This window comes from Marmota marmota, unplaced genomic scaffold, assembly GCF_001458135.2.
Source record: "Marmota marmota marmota unplaced genomic scaffold, marMar, whole genome shotgun sequence".
In the NCBI taxonomy this organism is placed as follows: domain Eukaryota; kingdom Metazoa; phylum Chordata; class Mammalia; order Rodentia; family Sciuridae; genus Marmota; species Marmota marmota.
Window position 1 is genome coordinate 496,918 of NW_026000080.1, and position 26,340 is coordinate 523,257.

Sequence of the window (26,340 nt, forward strand, 5' to 3'; positions counted from 1 at the left end):
AGATGTTGTGTCTGCCGAAAACTAAAAAATAAATATTAAAAATTCTCTCTCTCTCTCTTTAAAAAAAAAAAAAAAGACAGGGATGCTCTCTTATACCACTTCTATTCAACACAGACCTTGAGACCCTAGCCAGAGCAATCAGGCAAACAAAATTAAAGGGATACAAACAGAAAAAGAGCGCAAATTATTCCTATTTGTCCACATGATCCTATATTTGGAAGACCCACCAGAAAACTTCCAGAACTCATAAATGAATTCAGCAAAGTAGTAGAATATAAAATTAAACCCCACAAATAAACTACATTCCTATACACCAATGAATCATCTAAAAGAAATTAAGAAAACTATCCCATTCACAATAGCCTGGGGGAAAACAAAACAAAATAAAACAAAATTTGGGTATCAATCTAATGAAAGAAGTGAAAGACCTCTACAATGAAATTACAGAACACTAAAAAAATAAATTGAAAAAGACCTTAGAAGATGGAAAAAAATTCCTGAGTTCTTGCACAGGCAGAATTAATATTGTCAAAATGGCTATACTACCAAAAGCACTAAACAGATGTAATACAATTCCTATAAAAAGTCCAATGATGTTCTTCATAGATATAGAAAAAGTAGTCATAAAATTCATTTGAAAAAATAAGAGACCCAGAATAACAAAGCAATCCTTAGGTGGGAAAAGGGAGGCATCTCAATACCAGACCTTAAATTATATTACAGAACTACAGTAACAAAAATGGCATGGTAGGGCTAGGGTTTTGGCTCAGTGGTAGAGTTCATGCCTAGCATGCGTGAGGCACTGGATTCAATCGCCAGGACCACATAAAAAAAAACTATATAAACAAAATAATGGTATTGTGTCAATCTACAACAAAAAACAAAAAACAAACAAACAAAACCCAGCATGATATTGGAACCAAAACAGGCATGAAGAACACTAGAAGAAAATAGAAGACAGAGAGACAAACTGTATTTATGTAATACAGTTAACTCATAGTAGACAAAGATGCCATAAACATACATTGGAGAAAAGATAGCATCTTCAATAAATGGTACTGGGAAAACTGGAAATACATATGCAATAAAATGAAATTAAACCCCTATATCTCATCCTGCACAAAACTCAACTCAAAGTGGATCAAGGATCCTGCGCCTACTAGAAGAAAATGTAGGCCCAACTCTCCATCATATCAACTTAAGAACGAAATTCCTCAACGAGACTCCTAAAGCGCAAGAAATAAAATCAAGAATCAATAAATGGGATTCTATCTAACTAAAAACCTTCTTCACAGCAAAGGAAACAATCAAGAACATGAAGAAAGAGCCTACAGAATGGGAGAAAATCTTTGCCAACGCACCGCTTGTACCTCCAGGATATAAAAAGAACTCAAAAAACTTAACACCAAAAAAATAAAAACCAAATAACCCAATCAATAAATGGGCAAAGGAACTGAACGCCAGGTACTTCACGGAAGAAATATGGTCAGTCAACAAATATATAATAAATATATATTATATAATTTATATTTCAACACCTCTAGCAATTAGAGAAATGCAAATTAAAAACTACATTGAGATTTCATCTGACTCTAGTCAAAATGGCAATTATCAAGAATACAAGTAACATTAAATCTTGGTGTAGAGGGAAAGGTGTACTCACATTGCTGGTAAGAATGCAAATTGGTGTAACCACTATGGAAAGCAGTATGGAGATTCCTCCGAAAACTTAGAATGGAACCACCATTTGACCCAGTTATTTATCCCACTCCTTTGTATAAACCTAAAGGACTTTAACTCAGCATACTACAGTGACACAGCCACATCAATGTTTACAGCAGCTCAATTCACAATAGCTAGACTATGGAACCAACCTAGGTGCCCTTCAACAGATGAATAAAGAAAATGTGGCATATATCTATAATGGGACATTACTCAGCTATAAAGAAGAATGAAATTATGGCAATTGCCAGTAAACTGATGGAACTGGAGACTATCATGCTAAGTGAAATAAGTCAATCCCCAAAACCAAAGATGGAATGTTCTTTTTTAATAATTTTTTTTTTAGAGAGAGAATTTTTTAATATTTATTTTTTAGTTTTCCGTGGACACAACATCTTTGTTTGTATGTGGTGCTGAGGATCGAACCCGGGCCGCACGCATGCCAGGCGAGCACGCTACCGCTGGAGCCACATCCCCAGCCCCTAATAAATTTTTTTTAAATACCTTCATTTTATTTATTCATCTTTTTATGTGGTGCTGAGGATAGAACCCAGGGCCACACACGTGAAAGGCAAGTGCTCTACCGCTGAGCCCCAGCCCCAGCCCCAGCCATGGAATGTTCTCTTTAATATATGAATGCTAATACTCAAAAAGGGTATGGAGAGGGAAAAATAGAAGTTCATTGGATTAGATAAAGGGGAGATGGGAATAGGAAAGACAGAAGAATTAATAGGATATAATGTTCCTATGTTCACAATGAACATATGACCTTTGAAACTACACATCATGTACAACCAAAAGAATGGGTTCCTAAGACTAAGTTATACTCTATTTATGTATAATATGTCAAAATACACTCTACTATCATGTATATCTAAAAAGAAAAAAATGCAAATTAAAAAATAAAGTTCTCCATTGGTGATAAGACACTTAATTCTCAAAATGACAAACAAAAAGTAGGTATAGAATTTTGTGTAGACTTTCTATGAGGTTATAACACTGAAAGATTAGAGTAGAACAAAAATTTATAGTAAAATGAACATTGTCTTGATGCTGGAGTACAAAAGTTTTTATAGAAATAAGCTGGAAATTTAATTTTGTTAAGCAATAAGCAACAAACAATTGGGCACTTATTATAATTTGCATATCAAAGCTAAAGCATACTCAACTACAAAGTGGATATTATTTACTAATATTCAGAAGTATATTACCATAAATCCAGTATTGAAACAAGCAGAACCATTTTGGACATTGCAGGTATATAATCTTTGTTCAAATTTATAAAATGTCCAAAAGCTTCTGGGAAAGGACAAAATAAAGGTATGAATTCATTTAAACTGCTCCTTGAAGTTAATGGACTGATGTATAGTTTCATATTTATAATATATAGTGCATAAATTACATATCATAGTTGCTTTTTTGTGCCAGGGATAGAATCCAGGGGTGTTTAGCCACTGAGCCACAACCCCAGATGTTTTTTTAAATTTTGAGACAGGATCTCATCAAGTTGCTTAGAGCCTCGCTAAATTACTGAGGCTGACCCTGAACTTGTGATCCTCCTGCCTTAGCCTCCCATGTCAGTGGGATTACAGGTATATGTTACTACACCCAGCTTGTATCACAGATTCTTTTTTTTCCCTTTTTTAATTGATTTTTTAAACAAATAAATGACAGCGGAATGCATTATAATTCTTATTACACATATACAGTACAATTTTTCATATCTCTGATTGTATATAAAGTATGTTGACACCAATTTGTGTCTTCATACATGTACTTTGGATAATGATGTCTATCACATTCCACCATCCTTGCTAATCCCCTGCCCGCTCCCTTTCTCTCCCACCCCTCTGCCCTATGTAGAATTAATCTATTCCTCCCATGCTCCCCCTCCTTACCCCACTATGAGTCAGCCTACAGATTCTTAAATGAAAGCTCAATAACAGAAGTTTATCATATATCAACCAAGATTTGCTTAATTATGCTTACATATAAACTCAGCAGAGCATTAAGGCTTGTCATGGATATACCACATGTTAATATGCCTCCCATCAATGTCCCCTCTATGAAGCAAAAGAAGAAAGAAGGAAAAAAACTGTGAAATAGGATCAATTCTTGAGGTCTTTTATGCCCATTTTAGGCCAGCATGTGAAACATACACCTTAAATATTGAAAGAAAAATTAAGTAATCTTAAAATTTAAGCCTGATAGTGGAAAGATTTACTGTCTAAAATATATCAGATAATTTATGTACATAACTTTTTTAATAATTATAACAATCCTCTGGGCCAAAAACTATCTCCACTTTTATTTAAATATGTGTGTACGTGTGTGTGTGTGTATGTATGTATATGTGTGTGTGTATATATATCCCTCAACTGTGTATAACGGCACACTCCTGTAATCCCAGCAACCTGGGAGGGTGAGGCAGGAGCATTCCAAGTTTGAGTCAGCTGCAGCAATTTAGTGAGCCCCTGCAAATCAATAAGACTGTCTCAAAATAAAAAATAAAAAGTATTGGGGATGTAGCTCAGAGGTAAGTGTCAATTGCCAGTACCAAAAAAAGAAAAGGAAATGAAACATATTTCAGAGAGTTAAGTAATTCTCCCAAAGTTAAAGAGTTAATATGTGTCAAATATGGTATTAAAACCTAGGTCTTCATGATTTCAAAACTTGAATTATTTACTAGACCAATGATTTTGACTAGACCTTAGAATTACTGATAAGTACATTTCCTAAAAGAAATTTGCTAAATACATAAGATTACCGATTGTTTTTATTTTGCCAGTTAAAATATTACTTTACTATCAATTATCCTCAACATTCCTCAAAAGAGTATACATTTTATAATCAGTGAAGGAACTGAATAAAAAGAAACATAAATGACAAAATCTTAGATTGGTGAAAGATGCGTAATACTTAAGCATCCCTAATGCACTGGCTATTGGACCAGAGCTTTCACACTAAGGAAAATGTTATGTGAGTATGCGTTCTATATATATTTATATAAAGTGGGCATGTATGTTGGCCACTTGATATCAACATGTAAAATATTTTGTTGGCTAAACACTTAATGAATTTGGCTATACAGTTTGAGAGGAAGAATTTGTGGAAACTGATCTATTTTTTTTTTCCTTAGAAAAAGAATAACTCAGAGTCTCTAGGGCAAATAAGGAAAGAAAGGTTAAGGCAATAGGATGAAGTTAATAAGTGAGAAGCCAGCCACAGGAGTCAAAACAGATTGTACTATGAGGGGAAGGACAAAGTGGAAAGTGGGTATCTTTGTTGAAACAGAGTATGTTCCCATAAACATGTGTAGAAATAGAAACACAGGAAGCACAAGGTGCCATGTGAACCTAGGTACCTTCTGCCCCTAAACCATACAATTCTTAAGGGAGATCTGGGATTCCAACAGGGTAGAAATTGTGGGACAGAATTAATTTTCCCTTCAGATAACTAGCCATTCATCAAGAAAAGTCGAGGTGAAAAAGCAAGTAGAAGCACTGTTTGGGGAAAAGGAAAAATATAAAATTAGGAATGATGCACTAAATGAAGATCAGGTGAAGACCTGGGAAGACAGAACTGTGGTTACTAGAGTGGGAAACAGAAGTAGGGAATGAAAGAGCACAGCAAAATGTCTAAAGAACAAAGAGAGCTGGGTGTAGTGGTACATGCTGTAATCCCAGCTGTTCAGGAGGGTGAGACAGGAGGATTGTTAGTTCAAAGCCACCTTCAGCAAAAGCAAGGTGCTAAGCAACTCAGTGAGACCTTGTCTCTAAATAAAATACAAAAAAGGGGAATGGAGTTAAATCACTGGTACACGCCCCCGCCCCTGCAAAACCCCTGCAAAAAAAGAGGTACAATGTGTAGGGATAAAGTCCTTGGATTTGCATCTTTGTTCAGGCCAATTATGACAACAGTGAAGTTATTTAACAATAATAATAAATAATAATAAAAGAAAGCTTAACTTCTCTAAATTTTAGCTCTCTTGACTGTAAAATGAAGAGTTTACTTAACTTAAATATAGTTGTTTTAGTACTAAGTAAAATAATAACATGTATTAGTTACCATTTTTTAAATAAAAATGTTATTTTTATTATTTGCTTCAATTATGCCAGAAAACAGGTCCTTCCATCAGCAAAAGAGTCTCAGTTTGAAATGGAAAATTAAATTACTACATAACTTACAAACTTTTGTACCTGCCAGATGGTTCTACCTAATAAAAGTAATACAATGCAGTTCTGCTCTCATAAATACCAAAAACAAAATAGGAAGAAAATTGAGTAATAAATGTACAATTTGGGGATCTGGGGACATTAGACTGTTATTTATTCAACAAACATTAATTAGGGGCCATATGTACAAGTTATTCTTTTCATTCAAGTCCTTGTCCTCAAGATTTGTAGCATTCAAGTCACTAGGGGAAATAGAGCAGAATACAGTAATGGCACAATGCAATAAATGATGTTATCATAGAAAATATTCTGTTTTAGTAAGAGATTAGGGGCTGAGGCTGTGGCTCAGTGGCAGAGAGCTTGCCTAGAATGTGTGAGGCACTGGGTTTGATCCTCAGCACCTCATATAAATAAATAAAAAATAAAGGTCCATTGACAACTAAAAAAATATTTTTTAAAAAAGAGAAGAGATTAGACATGACTAGGGGAAAATGTTTTTTAAAAAGTAGAAATTTAAATTGGCTCCAAAAAAGTATTCTAGTTTTTATAGAATATACCACGAACATAGGTGTGGAAAAAATTACTACTCATCCTGTGACTGAAAAATAGGCTGTTTACATGAGTCAGATAAGAATGACAAGTACTTTGGGGCTCAATGACAGCCCAGACTGCCTTCTAAGGAATTAGGACTATTATCCCACAATCAGTAGGAGTCATTGAATGCTAGTGACAACTTCTTTTTAATATTTTTTAATTGTTGATAGACCTTTATTGTATTTATTTATATGTGGTACTAAGCATCGAACCCTGTGCCTCACACATGCCAGGTAAGTGCGCTACTGCTCAGCCCCAGCCCCAGCCCTGACAACTTCTTAATACAGCAGTTGTACACAGTCTAAATAAAAGCAGAATAAGACTACAGAGGTAGAGGTAGAATATCAAGGTTTTATAACTACCCAAATGATAATGAGGACTTGCACTTGGATAGTAGTAATGAATTAATTCAAAATACATAACTAAAAGATATCAGCTGAAGAGGCTGAGATAGTAGTAAGTGAAAGTGAAGAGTTTTCTAGTATGGTCAACCAAGGGAAGGATAGGTTTTAGACACTTAGAGAAAGCACATTTGACTTAATGGTCATAACAAAAAGAATCTGATTATTCAAGCATTTATGAAGCATAAGCCATAAGGAGCTAGAGACACAAAGATGAATCAAACTAGTACCCGTCTTGTAAGTAGTAGAAACCATATATAATTTAACAATTACCACCCTAACCTATATATTCAATGACAGGAATTACAAAATGGGAAATAGAATGATTTGCAAGTGGCCCAAAATGTTGCATGACCAAATTCATTACATTTACTTATTTATTAAAAATCTACAAATTTATATATTAACATATTTTTCTTAGCAGAAGTTTAAGAACTGCTCAGTTTTATAAATGCTGTTCAGGAAGATAACAACAGTAGTATTCTCAAAATTGAAATATCATATGCAATGCTACTTAGGTATGAAAAAAAATAGTATGGTTCAAAAAACTGCAAGTAGTTTAATATGCCCAAATATAAAATACACAGTAAGGAAAAAACTGAAAGGACTAGTAGAGCCAGATGATGGAAGGTCTAATTTATTTTATTCTACAACAGATGGAAAATTACTGAAAGAGTTTAAGTAGAAGTGCTCTCCTAACTAACACTCCCTTCGTAGAGAATAATCTCTATCCCTAACATTGGTATTAGAGAACCCCATTTGCCGAATGCCAAAGTTGAACAGATCAGAGGTGCATGCTCCAGCGACAAAGATCAATTAGATTTTCTCATCCAAGCATTTAGAATCCAGACACACAGTTAGTCAGTTAGCCATGTATCACAGACATCAGCACTAGCACTACAGCATTAAAGATATAAGAGAATAAGTAGCCATAGAAAGAGAACATCCAGTTTCTTGTTCAGTACTCATGGGACTTGGCTATATGATATTACCTTTGGATTAAGTGAGATGTCCCTGTAGCTTTCCAATAAATTCATTTTTTGCTTAAGCTAATTTAAATGGGTCTCTATTCCCTGTAAATCTGACAAAACAAGGCTTTGGTGGTTAATCATTCTGGTAGTTAATCTGAATGATGCAGGGAAAATACGCTAAAAAGAAGTGGAATATTTAAACAGGGAAGGAGTTAAAAGGAAATAAATAGCAAATAGAGGCAGCTATGATGGTGGAAAAAAAAGTAACCAGTGTTTGGCAGGGTCCTCAAAACTTAATTTAAACAAAGTTTCTGAAAGCTTAGGCGGTATCAAATGCCTCTAAGGACTAGAAGGAGCTGGAGGCTAATGATGTCTTTTTTTGTTTGTTTGTTTGTTTATTTTCCTTTTTGGTGCTAATGATGTCTTTTAAGAGAATAGTTTTAAAAGAATTGAGACAGAGGTTATATTTGAATAAGTTAAAAAAAATGGTAGAAAATAAGCTGGGTATGGCACACACCTGTAATCCCAGCAGCTTGGAAGGATGAGGCAGGAGGATGGAAAGTTCAGACTCAGCAACAATGAGGTGCTAAGCAACTCGGTGAGACCCTCTCCAAATAATACAAAAAAAGGGCTCAGTAGAATGCCCCCGAGTTCAATCCCTGGTACCCTCTCCCTCCAAAAAAAAATTGTATAAAATAAAGTCATTAAGAAATTTCTTTAGCCAGGTGCGGTAGTGCATGCCTGTAATCTCAGTGACTCAAGTGAGTAAGGCAGGAGGATCACAAGTTCAAGGGCAGCCTAGGTGACTTAGCAAGACTCTGTCTCAATAGTTAATAACCCCTGAGTTCAATCCCCAATAGTGGGGGGGGGTGGAGGGGGCAGTCTTTAAAAACCCAACAGATAAACTTATTTTTAGGCAAAAAGACAAGAAAAAATGAAAGTCTTATCCTGCAAAAAAGCAAAACATGATTTTATGGAGGATGTAGAAGGTTAGGAAAGTACACCCTAGCAAGGTGAAACAATTTTCCCTTAAAATGTGGTGGTGGGGGGGGGAATGACTAAAATTCCAAGGAATTTTAAAGTAAAGAGAAGGAAAGTTCACACTGTTGAACACCACATATCTTTAAGAGGCAGTGACTGGGTAAGTGACTACCTGATTACAAAGGAGCACAAGTAGATTGGAAAACTTAGGGGAAAAGACAGTTTGAGATATAACTGGATAACATGACGGGAATCAACAAGAGGTAAGTCAAGAATCATCTTTATTGACCTAAGATTTCAGGGAATAAAACAAACTAATATTGTACGAAAAAAGCGAACTACTAATGAGCTAGTTATGATAACTTCAGGTATTGTTCTTATATAACCTTATGATATGACTTAATTCAAACTTGTAAAAATGAATCAAATATGGCCATTCAGAGAAACTATGTCCTAAAAGCTGAAAAAGAAGTCTGTCTTAAGTTTATATTATAAAGAAGTTTGATAAAGATTTCAAAATAATTATTATTTTAACATTTAATAATGATTTAAATACTAAAAAAATGTGGTGGTGGTGGGGGGAAATGACCTAGACCTTTACTCCATATTAAATAATCAACTCCAGAGCACTTGCCTAGCATGTGTGAGGCACTGGGTTCGATCCTCAACACCACATAAAAATAAACAAAGGCATTCTGTCCATTTACAACTACCCCCCCCCCAAAAAAAACCAACTTCATTAAAATGAGATATCACAGTATACCTATTCGAATGGCCAAAATTCAGAACAGTAACACCACCAAATACTGGACAGAATGAGAAGAGAAACTCTCATTTACTGTTGGTAGGACAAAACAGTACAACCACTTTTGGAAGACAATTCAGTAATTTCTTACAAAACCCCCAAATTTTTTCATCACACAATCCAATAGTTACAGTCAGGTTTCTTGATATGTATGTATGTATGTGTGTGTATATATATATAAATATATATTTTAGTTGTAGTTGGACACAATACCTTTATCTATTTATTCTATTTATTTATTTATTTATTTATTTATTTTTAGTGGTGCTGAGGATTGAACCTAGCGCCTGGCACGTGCTAGGCGAGCACTCTACGGCTGAGCCACAACCCCAGCCCCAGGTTTCTTGGTATTTACCCAAAGGATCTGAATATTGTGTCCACATAAAAACCTGCACATAGATATTTAGAGCAGCTTTATTCATAATTGCCAAAACTTGAAAGCAACTAAGATGTCCTTCAGTAGGTGAATGGTCAAACTGTAGTACATTCAAATAAGAGAACATTATTCCATGCTAAAAAGAAAAGATGGATCACGCCATGAAAAAACATAGACAAAACTTAAACGCATGTTACCATATGAGAAGCCAGTCTGAAAAGATCACATTCTGCATGATTCCAACTATATGACATTCTAGAAAAGGAAAAACTATGGAAACAGTAAAAAAATCAGTGGTTGCCATGAGTTAGGAGAGGGGGGGATGACTAGTAGGACACAGATTTTTTTTTTGCGCCGGGTGGGGGAGGGTGGTGGTACGGAATTGAACTTCAAGCATGTTAGGAAAGCACTGTGTCACCATGCTATATTCTAGCTCCTCCCCAACCTTGTTTATTTGGAGACCAAGGCTCCAAGAATTGCCCAAACTGGCCTTGAACTCGCCTCCTCCTGCCTCAGCATCCTGAGTAGCTGGGATTATAGGCATGTGCCACTGGTCCAGCAAGCACAGAGGATTCTTGGTACCGTGCCACTACTCTGTTTGATACTATATGTATAATGACCTTGTGGATACAGGTCATTATACATTTATACAAGCCCAATGAATGTATGATATCAAAAATAAGCCCTAAAGTAAATTATGGACTCTGGATGATAATGATGTATTAATGTGGGTTAACCAAGTATAATAAATGTACCACTCTACTAACACAAGTTTAAGCAGGAAGGCTATATGAAATCTGTACCTTCCTTTCAAGTTTTGTTATAAACATAAAACCACTCTTATAAAAACAACGTCTATTAAAAAACAGTAACTCCAGATGCGATGATTTTTAAGTGTAAAAAATAAAACTTTGAGATTCTTTTTTTTTTTTAAAAGAGAGAGTGAGAGAGAGAGAGGGGGGAGAGAGAGAGAGAATTTTTTTTTTAAATATTTATTTTTTAGTTCTCAGCGGACACAACATCTTTGTTTGTATGGGGTGCTGAGGATCGAACCCCGGCCGCACGCATGCCAGGCGAGCGCGCTACCGCTTGAGCCACATCCCCAGCCCCAAAACTTTGAGACTCTTAATAGAAAACAAGCAACTATCCTTTTTAAACCCAGGATCTGGGTTTGAGGCATAAAAAGCAATTATAAGATAAATAAAACTCTATTAAAATTAAGAACTTTTCTTCATCAAACAACAATCACAAAACTACATTTAAGATTTTAGGCTTGTAAATTCTAGTAAATTGTGCAAGAGAATAATGTTTTCTCTTTTACATCTAACATCAAATTTGGTCAACTCCAACATGTCAACTGCAAGCTATGCAAATACTTGAGTAACTGACTCACATAATCTATACTTGGAATATACTGCCCTTCAAACAAAAAAATTAAAATATTAATTGCAAATAATAATTTTAAGTAGCTTGTAACAAAGAGATATGGAATGGGAAAATGAGCAGTTGATGACTTATTTTCATATATAATTTTCATTATTTGCTTCTAAATTCACTGAGTCAATTAACATATAAGTGCCTAGTTTGTGTGAAGCAATATAATATGTACGTGTGTGTGTGTGTGTGTATTTCTTTCTTTCTTTTTTTGAAACAGGTTCTTACTAAGTTGCTTAAATATGCTTAAACTTGTTATCCTCCTACCTCAGCCTCCCAAACTGCTGGGATTACAGGTGTGAACCATAATGCCCAGCACAATACAATATTTTAACAACTGTGTACAGGAGTTCATTTGGTTAGTTTACAAATCCATGGGACATAAACTGAATAACTTTATCCTTTTTATACCAAATCTATACAATTGAAATACAAGGTTGTTGAGCTCAATGATGTTTTTTTTTTTTTTTAAGAAAGAGAGAGGGAGAGAGAGAGAGAGAGAGAGAGAGAGAGAGAGAGAGAGAGAGAGAATTTTAATATTTATTTATTTTTTTAGTTTTCGTCAGACACAACATCTTTGTTTGTATGTGGTGCTGAGGATCGAACCCGGGCCGCACGCATGCCAGGCAAGCGCGCTACCGCTTGAGCCAAATCCCCAGCCCCGAGCTCAATGATGTTAATGATTGTATTTCACAAAATGGTAAAACAGTCAAACTATCCCTCCTATCTTACCCTCTAAAATAAAGTAAAAAAGACAGTTTAGAAACTGAAAGACATTAGAATATCGGCATAAATATTTAAAACTCCTGCCAGGTGTGGTGGTACACACCTGTAATCCCAGCAGCTCTGGAGGCTGAGGCAGGATGATTGTAAGTTTAAAGTCAGCCTGAGGAACTTAGCAAGGCCCTAAGCTACTTAGTGAGACCCTGTCTCAATGGCTAAGTGGTTAGGTGACCCTGGGTTCAATCCCAGGTACCAAAAAGGAAAAAAGAAAAAGAAGAAGAAAAAAAAAAAAAAAACTCTTGTATATCAATACAAAAGAGAGAAAAATACAACAACAGAATTTTCACTGAAGAGAAAACATAAAAAGCCAGGAAACAAAAAGAAATATTCTTTATCAGTGATAATCAGGAAAATATGCATCAAGATCATGACATAATACAACCTTTTGTTTTGCAAAAATATCAAGTGTTAAAGAGGATGGATAACTAAAGGGTCATTTATCTCATATATTTCTATTATGAATATAAATTGATACAACTATTTGGAAGTTCTATATCATCTCTTAAAGTGAATATTCACCTACTCTGTGAGGCAGCAACTGTATCTCTGTTATTACCAATAGAAACTTAACACACACACACACACACACACACACACTAGGGAACATGCACAGAATGTCCATAGTATCTTTGTTCACTATCACAAAAACTAGAAAATAACGATGCCCCACCAGGGAGAGTGGATAAATATCCAAATATCTAATAATGGGGAGATATTCATTCAATGAAATATTATGCAATAATTAAAACTAATGACTACAGCAACATCTCATAATATGGATAAATCTTAGCTAAACTAAGTGGAAAATCCAGGTAAAAAAGATTATATTTCACAGGCATGGTAGTGCACACACCTGTAATATTAGTGGCTTGGGAGGCTGAAGCAGGAGGATCACAAGTTCAAAATTGGCCTCAGCAACTTAGCAAGACCCTACCTCAAAATAAAAAATAAAAAGGAGTGGGAATATTGCTTAATGGTTTACAGCTTCTGGGTTCAATCCCTGGTACAAAAAAATTATATTTAACATAATTATATAAAAACAATTAAAAGATACAACTTAGAATTATACACCCAATAAAACTGCAATCAAGGAAAAAGAACGACAACAAGAATCAAGATGATGATTACCTGGGTTACAAGAAGGTGGAAGTAAGGGCATGGAATGGAGTAAAACTATATGTAAATTAAGTCCCTAGCTTTTTAAGGGAAGGGAAGTTATGGTACATCAGTACTTATATTATGGTTGACAGATAATGATTCAATGCAGTATTCCTGAGGTTTAATTTTTTAAAATCTAAAAATTTCACACCATTTATTCAATGAAATGTCTGAAATAAGCAGAAAAACCACTTTCTTGAAGAGTTCCTAAGTTAGCTACTATAAAAAAGGGAAAAGCAGTAAATTAATGTATAAAATGTGATAATCAACATATGATTAGATGGTAGTATCTTCTATTACCAAAAATAAATTCCAAATTGTCTAAGTACATATGTGAGGACAATAAGGCTTTAACAAATAAGACCAAGTCATCATCGTTAATTTTTAAAGAGATATTTCTCAGTAACTTGGGAGGCTAGAAAACTAGCCTAGAAAATAACATTATTCAAAATAACAAGGCAAGAGGATCACAAATTCAAGACCAGCCATCTTAGCAAGGCCCTAAGCAATTTGGTGAGATCTGGTCTCAAAATTTAAAAAAGGGCTGCAGATATGGCTCAATGGTAAAGTGCCCCTGGTTTCAATCCCTGGTACCAATAATAATAGTATCTATTATATAATTCTTAGGTATCAATTCATCTTTATAATACACCAACATTTAGTACCCCCCCCCACCAGTACTGGGAGTTAAACCCAGGGGTGCTCTACCTCTGAGCCACATCCACAGTCCTTTTTATTTCTTATTTTAAGACAGGTTCTTGCTAAATTGCAGTGGGCCTCATTGAGTTGCTAAGGCTGGCCTCAAACTTGTGATCCTCTTTTTTCAGTCTCCAGAGTCACTGGGATTACAGCTATACACCATCATGCTCACCATTTACTTTCAGATCTATGGTATTTATTATTACCAAGTACAATCTTCTCAGGCTTTCCTGTACTTCTTTTTTTCCAGACAATATTTATGCATATGTACAAAATTTAATTTGATGCTGGAATATCCAAATGTGATGAAAAAGCTAATTTCAAATAAGAAATCATCAGATAAATTAAGAGAAGCTAGACATGTGTCAAGATAAATGTTCTTGATTTATTTTCCTAAGATACTAAAACTTACTTTTTCATTAGTATGTTTTTCCCATTCAAAATTTTAAATATCTTTTTAAAGCTTTAAACTAGTTTTTAATTTTCTAACTTTGCTATCAAGTTTGAATTCTGACATACATGAAGCACAGTAAGTGTCATATTTTATTATACTCTATAACAGACATTTGACAATTGTTCAACATTTTATATTTTATTAGGCAATAATGGAGAATTATTTTATTCAAATATCATTTATGTTATGGAAGTCATACTACTGTGATATTCACCTCTACAAACTACTAATTTGCTCTTCCTAACTGTTTAAAAGTAGACATAGGAATATCTGACAAATAGCATGAAAAATTTACTGTTGTCAAATTTGAATCTAAGTAAAATAGAGAGCCCAAAGAATCAGATGCTAAGACCTGGAACAAATACAAAATGTCTACAAAATATCCTACCTCTCTTTTTTTCAACACTGATCACATGAGAATGATAGGAATTGCAGGAGATTAGAACTAACCTCAATACTTACTGAAATGGTAAGAAAGCATGACCCATTTTAGAATTATCATTTAATATCACTAGTTTCTGTACAGAGACTATTATTGAGATAGCCAAAAAAAAATCTGCCAGTTTAATAATGTCTAATTCTAAGCATACACTAAAAATCATAAATATTATAGTTTTCTATAAATCAATAATGAAAACTACACTGCATTGTTTTATTTGTTCAGAGTTGTTACTATGTATCATCATTGTAGGTTACTAAACCTAAACCAAATATTCAGATTCTTAACTATATCTCAAAGCACAAAGACAAAATCAAAATACTTATATTTAATTCTTAAAGTTACTGATCTACTTCTTTAAAACCAGTGGCAAGAAAAAAAAAGTTTAACCTATAGCTACTTCTGTCTCACAACTTGCTACAGTTTAAGTCTATAATGTTCCCCACAGGGCAAGCTGTTTAAGGCTTAGTTCCCAGCTTTATGCTATTGTGGGGCGGTGGGAACTTTTAAGTGGTGGGATCTAATGAGAAGTCTTCAGGTAATTGGTGCTTGTCCTAAAACAGGAAAGTGGGACCTTAACCCTTTCTCTTCCCAGCCATAAGTTGAGCTTTGATATGCACTTCTACCATGATGTGCTACCCACTCACCAAAAAGGCCTAAAAGCAATGTCAGCCTGATGATTGAGTAGAACCTCCAAAACTGAGCCCAAATAAAACTTTTCTCTTCATAAGTTGATAGTATCAGGAATGGGTTATAGTAACAGAAAGCCAACTAACATAACTCTTCGAACTTCAATTTTCTTTAAAATTCTAATAAGTAAAATGGGATAAAGAAGGAAAAAAGGAAAATGGGATAAAGAAGGAAAAAAGGAAATGCATTTTCAAGTTGGAAAGGTTTGTCAGTTACCTCTAAATATTAGAACTATTTACAACTTTTATTTTCTTTTGTGCTTTTCTGCATTTTTCCAAATTTCATACAATAAGAATGCATTACACTTATAATTCAAATAAACTGTAAAATCTATATACCTTTTTATACTACATTCCCCAAATTACTCTAACCTTCCACTTTCCAGTATCACTGCAAAATTAGATGTCATCTCCTAATTTCCCATCAAATGGGAAAAATACAAGTATGGTGTATATAGGTGTGATTAATTTTTGCAGAAATTCCTTTTGTTCTTTTTGAAGAAGTATTTTTTTAAAAAAGTGGATTAGAAATGTAAATTTTAAAAAACTAAATATAATTGTATTGGGAGCAGGGGCTAGTTTAGGATCCTCCCCAGAATACTAAAATCTGTGGATGCTCAAGTTCCTTGGGACAGTGCAGTACTGTCAGCCCTCTATATCAAAGTATTCTGTATCTGAGGAGTCAACTGAGAATCAAAAAATATTTGAAAAAATAAATTGTACCTGTACTGAATATGAACAAACTTTTTCTTGTCATTATTCCTTAAACATCATAGAACAACTATTTATATAGCATTTACATTGTATTTGGTATTATAAGTAATCTAGAAATGATTTAAAGTACACAGGAAGACGTGCATAGGTTATATGCAAATACTACACTGTTTTATATGAAGGACTCAGAAAATTCTGGAATCCATGGGGGTCCTGGAAGTAATCCCCTTTAGATCAAGAGACAACTCTGCATATAATCTATGAACGTCTCTGACACAATGTAAATGCTATGTAAATAACTGTTACCCTGCATTGTTTAGGGAATAGTGGCAAGAAAAAAGTCTCATATTTGGTACAGATATAATGTTTTCAAAACTTGTGATATGCATTTGACTGAATCAATGGATATGAAACTCATGGATACCAAGGGCTAACTGTAATTTCACAATTCCAACAAACTTCTCTTAAAATAGTGAAAATACAGAGACAAATATACCCTTCCCATTAATATACTGAGCACAAACTAAGTGCCAAACACAGCTAGATTGTACAAAAGCATAAAATGTTACAAAATTGATCCTGTAGACAGTCTACAGAGAAAGGGTAAATCTTTTGGGAGATTTTGGCAAACATTTGACATCTTTCTTCAGAAACAGTAATTATTAAATGAAGAGAGCCTGTAAAAAGGTCAGTGGAATGCAAAATATTTATGGGTCCACAGCATTATGGCAGCTTAAACAATGGTGTAGTGGGAAACATACAGATCTGAGTTCAAATTCACACTTCTATTACAACCATGGGCAATTAACATTCTTGAACTTAGTTTCCAGATCCATAAAAATGGAAAAAAAAATTTTTACCTTGCTAGGTTGTTGTCAAAGTATACAGGATACTAAATATAGTGTTAAATATGTAGCAAACGATAAAAGTTATTTGTACTTTCATATAATTCTCTTCTAGAACAAAAGTTATTTGTAGTTTCTTCTAGAACCAAAAGGCCATTTTCTTGTTGTTTTTACATCCTCCAATATTGCTTTGGTAGATACTAAATAACTTTGTTAAAATTAATACCTATAATTTAGGGCAAACTACCACAAATTTTCACTTAAGCAAATTCCCTTTATCTAAATAAAGTCTGCTGGGAATAGAATTTAAGATTCCCAACCAAACACTTCACTAGGTATTTTGAAGAAGAAGGTAAATCACCAATAATCAACAAGGTTACCTTATTAGTATGCTGCTCACTATTTGGTTTGGCATTCTACAAAATTAAAGCCAATATTTCATTTGAGATTCACTGTAGTTTTGTTAATTCAGTTTCCTGGAAATAAAATTTAGTTTCCTTAGCCTCACAAAAACATCGAAGTTTCCTTCTATACTTAAATAAATAAAATAACAGGACAAGATAAATTAGTTAAAAAAGATAAAAATTAGAAATTGCCAATTAAGCTTATAATTTAAACACTTTATTTTTACTGTAGCAAATATTCTTCCTTATACTCTGAAATCTCTGGCCATCAAAGTTTGTATTTTATTAATGTTTACTTATTTAATAAATTCCCCAAATTACTAGAAAGTTAGGAACATTTTGCATAGAAACATTACAGTGGGGCTGGGGATGTGGCTCAAGAGGTAATTCCCTTGCCTGGCATGCACGGGGCTCTGGGTTCGATCCTCAGCACCACATAAAAATAAAAATGTTGTGTCCACCGAAAACTGAAAAATAAATATTAAAAAATTATCTCTCTCTCTCTCTCTTAAAAAAAAAAGAAAAGAAACATTACAGTGATTAACAAGACAAACTACTATAATTTCAGATTTTCTTAGTTCTATCCTTCTACAGAGGTTATTAACAAGCAAAACAATTTCAGGTCCTCAAGTAGTAACATAAAATTTCAAATTCTGCAGTATGAGTTGAAAAAAATGATGACAAAACTATGTTTCTAAATAAATATCAACATCATTAAAGTTAAGTTGTAACATCCAATGTTCAGAGTGAAACAAGTATTCCTAAGACAAGATACAGCAAAGTAATAGTTTTTAAAAATTAAACACATTTTTAAACTGGCTGCATTACTTACTATGGAAATAAAATCTGTTCAGCAGAGAAGCATTAAGAAATTCATATTGAACTTTTTCAATCTAAATAAATTTAAATAATTTATGAGCTTTAAAAAATGATTCTTAGAAGTTTGATTAATGATCACTATATGACAGATTCATGGCCCCACGAAATAATAAAATGTTTGAAAAGGATATACTTAGTGAAGCAAATTATATGACCATTTATCTTAAGTGCTGATATAAATAATATTCTCAAATAAACACGATAAACTTTAAATGCAATAACTTTTATTAGAACTGGGAGTCCAATAAAACAAGAAAAACGTCCTGGATATATATAATGACCTTAAGGTTACTAGAGCAACAATAAGAATTATTCTTGGGGCTGGGGATGTGGCTCAAGCGGTAGCGCGCTCGCCTGGCATGCGTGCGGCCCAGGTTCGATCCTCAGCACCACATACAGACAAAGATGTTGTGTCCGCCAAAAACTAGAAAATAAATATTAAAAATTCTCTCTCTCTCCCTCTATCTTCAAAAAAAAAAAAAAATTATTCTTTTATTTATTTATTTATTTTTGGAGACAAGGTCTCACTAAATTGACTGAAATGGTTGGCCTCAAATCTGAGTCCCTCCTGCCTCAGCCTCCTGAGTGGCTGGGATTATATGCACAGGTCACCCTTCACAGCAAGAACTACTCTTTTTCTAGAGGAAGTTAAGTTTTAGTTTATTTTAAAGTCTAGCTTTATATTAAATATTACCCTTCTTTGGTCTTATTTTTTAAATTGTCAGGTAAAATTTTTTATTTCTTTAACTTGCTTCCTTATTATTGTCCAAATTGGCCTTATATAACTAAAAAGATACTGTTAATATTTTAATAAACAAAAATGTTTTCACTTCTGGTGCCAAAAGTAAAATACAAACAAGGATGCCAAATACTTCATAATTCTAACCCTACTCAATTCAAAAGAAAAATGAGCCATAGAAGTCAAAGTATGATTTTCATGTTTCCAGACTAGGTAAAGTTTTCCTGAGATGTGTCTCAAATCATCCTCATTTTAAAAGTTCATGTAAATTAAAAATAATAAATTCCAATCATTTAGCAAATGTGGTATACTCTAAGATCTACTTATTAAAAGGTAATTATAATTAAAACACAACATAGCAATATTTTCAATGACAGGAAATTGAACTTTGCATTTCCAAAGAATTCCAAATTTGCAACAGTGTATTAGTGTCTCTTGCTGAAATCTCTTTTGTGAAAAATCAAGATTCACAGCAATGCCTTCCAGCTTATGTCTGACTACACAATAAACCAAACTTATATACAGATCTGTTGAAAAATTCAACAAGAAATTCAAAGTTTCAATATGTAATTTTGACACCAATCCTTGTTTCTAGATTCAACTTTTTTTTTAAATTAACAGTCCAATCCTCAAAAAGAAATGCAAGCACGCTATTTTCCTTTTTCTCTTAATTACCAACTCTAATATTTGAGTAACCAAAACACGAGTTCATTAAAACAAACCAAAGTAAGTTTTTTTTAAAAAAAGGAATAAAATTTTAATCCAGATGTAAACATCTCGGGAATACTCCAAAGTAAAGAAAAATAAACCCGACAGATAACATATCTCCTCCTACAACCTAGATCTAAAAACAAAACATCGTGCCTATATCAAATATTTAGCTGGAAATAGGAAATAATAATATTGCTGCTCGACAGGGATTTAAATAATCAAGGGCTCTACTTTGTTCTCATCTTTTGTAGACATGTGGTGCCCAATGCTTTCCCTTGGTCGACTGCTTTCTCATTTGTAAACAACTTTTGCAGCTCTTTCCCTGGCGTTTAAACGGGAGGGAAAATGAAAGTCTGAAAAGCATCAACATCTGAACTTCCGGATCTGAGCTGGGGTCGCCAAGAAAGGGAGAATCTATCTACTAATTGGTAAAAAAGAAAAAGGTAGCCTGCAAATTTGAGGATAGAAAGTCACCTGAATAGAGATGGTGAAGCGAAGCAAGTAATTGGTGAGACTCCCTTAAAAAAAAAAAAAATGTTTGGGGGCTGGAAGTTATGGGGGCGCTCTTTGTGCAGAGTCTGAGGGGAAGGGAAGGGACGAGCAAACAGCTTAGGAGTCATTCAAAGGAGTTTACCGAGCGGTGTAGGGGGGGAAAGACGGGGCGGGGCCCGGGCCGGCCACTGGAGGGGGCGACGGGGGCGCTCGCGGGCTACTCTGACACCAAGGAGGGGGCGGTGAGCTGGCCGCTCCCGGGACCCGGCAAGAGCAGACTCCAAGGCAGCCTGGCTGGCCCGCAGAGATGGGGTCCCTCTGGTAGGTCAAATTCAATCAAAGCGGCGGCAGGCCGGGTATTGGCCGGGCGTAGGGTCTGACTCCCGAGGGAAGCGGTTCACCAGTGACATCCCAGAGTTTCCGCACTTAGCGGGCCAGGGGCGCGGCGGCCACACGGTTTCCCTTGGCCCCTGACCCCGCGCCAGACTTTCTCCCTGTGTCCTCGACCAGCGCCTCCCGCTCGGGCCGCGGCCCTTACCTGCAGTTCCGTGAGCAGAATCTCCCCCCTCTCGGGGTTGGACGCCATTGCGCTCCGCTCTGGACTCCGCACCTGAAAGCGGCCGCCGCTGGTGAAGGGAGAAGGCGGGACGAGAGCCGGGGTGGGAGGTGAGGAGCCGGGAGAGAAAGAGGCCAAAAAAAAAAAAAACAACTAAGGATTCATGGAGGCGCAGCTCCTGCTGGAGAGGCGGCTTATTCCGCCGGGTTCATGGAGAGCGGCGGGGAGCGAGGGTACTCGTAGCGGCTCCCCCTCGCCGCCCGCCGCCGCCGCGCCGGACTCTGTTCGCTCAATCGCTCCCTTTGGGCGACGCCAGGAGCCGTCTCCAACCTCTCGGTGCGGGGCGCAGTGGCCGCGGCTGCAGCTCCTCCTGTCGCACCATTTGGCTGTCACCGTGTCGCAAAAGCGGCCTCACTTGGCGGCTGCCAGCACACGTGACGGCCGCAGCCACCGCCTCTTGCCGAGCGGGGAAGATTGGGCGGACGGGACCCCGAGGACGCGAGCGGCGCGGGGGGCGGGGCGCTTCCGACTCAGGTCTGCGGCCTGTCAGCCTTTGGAGCCGCCCGGGTGAAAACCAGGGGAAAGGACTGGGCTCCTGTCTCAAGGGAGGCGGGAAGAGGAAGAAAACACGCCCACTTTCCTGCTGCGTTTAACGGCCACACGGCGAACGCTAGATCTGGGAGCCCGTTCCCTGTGTGGTTTTGTCCAGTGGCCCGATCTGAATAGGCCTTTTTCGATCCTTACCCCTAAGAGCTTCGGGACTCAGTCCTTATGGATTATTCCCCTTTCCTTCCTATCCTCGTCCACCGAAGCTCATAATCTTGCCCTTCGCTCTCCCCGATCCGCAGCGCGCCTTCCCGACCAGCAAGGTGCACAGCTGGCTAACTAGCATAGGATCTGTAACTTTTCAAGAAATGTCAGCGGCTGGGTCCCTGGCAACTTTCAACGTGAACTTTCTAAGTTTCCCTTTCCTTGAGTGCTAAACTACTGTGATTTGGGCTGGAAATTTCTACTGAGCTCAGAATTTAATTAGGCGGATTGTTGAATTGTTTTAGCCGAATTTAATTGAAGGAGACGGGGCGGGATCAGCCTCGGGAATGGAAAGAAGCCAACTCTCCTTGGTGTGGTAAACATCGAGACTAACCCGTGTACTTAGTAACATACGGCTAAGTAGTTTAAGTTCAGGTTTTTAAGAAATGACACTATGCTATTCAGGAATAATCAACAAAAATCTCCAACAGGTAGTTTTTGTGGATCGTCTAGACAGATACCTTATTTTTGATGATTCCAGGCTGAAGTACAATTTTGTTAAAAGATACCTAGAGAAAGTGGTAGGGATTATTTGGATAAGTAGCTACTTAAGAAGGGTATTATTTGACATACATCCTAAAAATTGTAATATTGTGAACTTATTTTACACTCCGGGCAAAGTCTCTTTGGGCTGATGCTAGGTCTTAGGTTTTGTCTAATCAAGTCTCATTCGTGAATCAACATTTATTGAAGTTCTAGAGTTCTGTGACCACATTTTCTAAACTCCAACTCATGATACAATGATGAAGGATTTTTTTTTTTTTGGTGTCTACTTCAAAAGCCTTACAAATATTTATATGTTTAATGAATTGCCTGTGTTCAAAATAATAATTAAAATACACTAACAACACTTGGAAAAGCCATGATATATAATTAACCGTCCCTGGTAACTAAGAGCCATACAGAGTTGGTCCCTGGAATTACAACTAGGATTAAGAAAGTCTGTAACAAGCGATTGGGGAATCCTTTGGGGAAACAGACTTAATGTCTAAAACAAGTATAATGCAATTTTAAATTGTAGGTCAAATTGTTAGGAAAGTCCTCTGTGTGTGTGTATAATTTTTTTATTATACTTAAATATACAAAATGTAAAATTCATCATTTTAATAATTTTAAGTGTATAATTCAAGGGCTTGACTCCATGTGATAATTTTACTTATTTTTGTCTTCTCTTACTCTAGAATGGATTTGAGATTGCTGATATGCACATATTAATATGATTAATAATGATGGAATTAATAATTACCTATGTAAGGACTTACAATCAGTGGGCATTTTTATAAAAACAAATTTAGATATGAGAAAATGTTTACTCAGCAACATGGAATTTTAGAAGAAATTTAAAGTTTCTAGTTTAAGTAGAAAAAAATTAGCCATAGTTGAGGTAATTAGGAACCTTACAGCGTTATTACTTAGTGGAAGAGATAGAGACTAGAACCTAAGTCTTCTAATTGCTACCTGTGCTCATTTTAACCTACACAACAGAATCGTCATTTAAAGCAGATTTAAAGCATCATACCCCCTTAAATTTTTACCACTAAAAGACTTCATATTTCACATACTTCTGTTGCTGAAATAAATATTGGTAATAATTTAAATTTTACAAACCACATGCAAATGTAAGCAACAAATATACAAAGTTTTGAAAGTTACAGGAATTTTTTTCTGAGTTGTGCTGGGGTAAGAAGTACAACACAAGAGGTATGTAACACAATATAAAAACTGCTTGATCATGTGGAAAATGTAATAGTTAAAATATCAAATTAATTTAAACTAAAATGTATTACCCAGCTCACAGTCTCTGTTCAGGAAAAAAAGTAGTAGGACATGGATCATACTTATCAGTCAGAAGCACACTTGAAAAAGTTTTAATGGCAATGTGTATCATGTTTATTCAGATGAGTTGTAATCAGCCCCTATTTACAAATGTTTTTAGGGAATCCTAGATTGAGTTCATCTCACTATAGTCTAATTTATATTAACAAAAAAGAGGGAAAGATTTTTTAAGTTTGTGTTTAAGACCTTGAAAATACTTGCTTTGTGAAACTAGTTATAAGGGTACTTTTAAAATTTTTTCAGAGGTAGAAATAACTAAACGTAAAAGTTTCTAATTAGAAAATGTTATCTTCTGTTTTTCTTATTATGATAGAATAAATGTTACAGGAAAAATGTAGTAACTTGACTTTGCTGTGTTCATTCTCTGTGTTGTTGAAACTGACATTCAGGTCTTCATATAAACAGTAAATCCAGGGAAAGGGTCAGGAACCTTTAATTTGTGAGTCACACTTTTATTGCCCTCCATCTTGCATTTCCTTTTTGTTCTTCCTTAATAGTTAAGAAAGTGTTTGAAAATTCTGCCTTGTACCTACAATATTATGGAAAATGGAGGGAGGGGTTGGTTTTGTTTTCTTTTGTTTTTGTTTCGTGGTTCCAATATTAGTTTTAAAAGAAAAAGGGTGACCCCTCCCCAATTCTAAGAGAACAGGGTGAAGTGGAAGTGACAATCAAAATGAAAGGATCCCAGAGAAAAGACAAAACTCAGGAAGACAGAAACAGCTACCTGATTATCACCTTTTTTTCCTAAATAAAGAAAAAAATTAGGAACTATACTCTATGAGGATAATTTTGAGAAGAAGTTTGTTAAAGTCAACACATAAAGCTCCTATCAGCTGTGCTGACTATAGCAGATACTTTTGGGGATGTCAGTTCAGTCCTCATCCCCTTCCCTGAGAATTTCCCCTATCTCCAGAGTAGACATCTCTGTGGCCATGTTAACTCTGCTTAATCTAGATCTTCTAGTAAATTGTGATGGACCACTGATAGACGACACACAAGTTTAGATCATCAGAATCTCTCTATAAGAATTTGGAAACAGAACTTTGGAGTGCTAATTAATTGGTTGCCCCTAAGTGGAGAAGTGTCTTATGGTTATAATGGCCATTTTCTGCCACATGCACAAATATACAAAAAATGCTGCTCTTTAGAGAGAGAAAATATTATGTCACTGGGAATATAATGGTTACCAAAGCATAAGTAGTCACTGTCTTCATGGAACTTGTCATTTAGTGAAACAGATATAATGACACAACAGTGTAAACACAGAGTACCTTGAACACAGGTCAGGCAGTCCTTCCTGAGTACTTCATATAAGGCTGGGATTTCACTGGTGGGTAAGTGTTCAGTGACAAAGGGAAAAAAAATTACTTTCGAAGGACAGCAAGAGAGAGAATAAGAGAATAACAGATTAATGTTCTAGTGTGGGCGGGAACAATTTTTTAACCACCAAAGGGCCAATGAGGCTGTAGCAAAGAGATGGAATAATAAGCAAGAGCTCAGAGACCATGTTTATCAGCCAGGATAGGCTAAGCTGTGCTTTGTAACAAAGTATTCCAAAAGATTCTCAGCTATCTACAAGAAGATTTATTAATCTCTAATGTCACATGTTCACCATGACCCTGTTCCTTGTCATTTTCAGTCTGGACTTGAGCTAACAGAGCACTCTCTGTGGAATATTGCCGTTGTCATGGCAGAAAGAAAATAAAAGTGATAAATCATGCACAAGTTTTTAAAGTTTGTGCCCATATGTCTTTCACTTTTTATCAGCCAAACCTCTGTCACACCAGAGAATAAGAGACAGGGCTATATAATCCTCTGACAGAGAGAGGTACCACAGCCAAGGGTACTGTGAATGTGGTTGAGTAGTAATCCATACCACACCACACCACACATTAAGATTTTGGTATTTATCCTAGCTTGAACCTTGTTAGAACCAAGCTACCACTCTGAGAGATGCCAAAACCTCATGAAAAAGCCATATGTAACTGCTATGCTCACTAGTCCAAGCTAAGCCAAGTCTTCAAATCATCCCTACTCAGTCAATAAACAGGACAGTGAAAATCTATTACCATTCTCAATTACTCCAACTCTTATCAGTTAAAGTCACCTTCAGCTATTGGACTCATCCTATTTGAGGCCCCAGGTATCTGGTAAAAAGACAGACAATCCCACTCTGCCTTGTCCAGTTTCCCAAAGCTAGTATTTGTGAGCATAATAATCATGATTTTTTTCTTTGTTCTTTTGGTGGGGTGCAGTAATAAACATGGCAATTAATAACCAAGGCATACACTCTGAGTTGGATATTTAAATAGGCCCTCATCTCAAACTTGCCATTGATAGAATTTTTCTGGAATATTTAAATTCTCTAAACTGGACAACTGAAAGCAACATAGCTTTTACAATTCACCCACTCATTTTATAATATTTATATAATTTACTGGGGTTATATCAGCAAACTACAAGTGGTAGAACCCAGTTATATTGTACTCTTGAGTGTACCATGTAGATTTCAAGCTTCTTGAGAGAGAAAAATAATATATTAGACCTCTGTAAACTTCACAGCACCAGTAATAGAAAAAGCTTATTACAACCCAGCAACTTGGGAGTACAAGGCAGGAAGATCACAAGTTCAAGACCAGCCTCAGCATTCTAGCAAAAACCCCATCAACTAAA

The 26,340-nt window shown here is 35.7% G+C and overlaps 1 protein-coding gene across 4 annotated transcripts in view; it reads right to left on the bottom strand.

Moving 5' to 3' along the window:
• Pkn2 (protein kinase N2) overlaps positions 1–21,499 on the bottom strand; it is a 117,382-nt gene extending 95,883 nt beyond the window's left edge. For 2 of the 4 annotated variants that reach the window (XM_048814970.1, XM_048814968.1), the window contains exon 1: positions 21,004–21,499. In XM_048814970.1, coding sequence (XP_048670927.1) covers positions 21,004–21,051 — 48 coding nt within the window. In that variant the 5' untranslated portion in view covers positions 21,052–21,499. The remainder of the gene's footprint in view (positions 1–21,003) is intronic. The other 2 variants (XM_015504723.2, XM_015504722.2) reach the window with 2 other exon arrangements.
• Between the last annotated feature and the right edge of the window lie 4,841 nt (positions 21,500–26,340).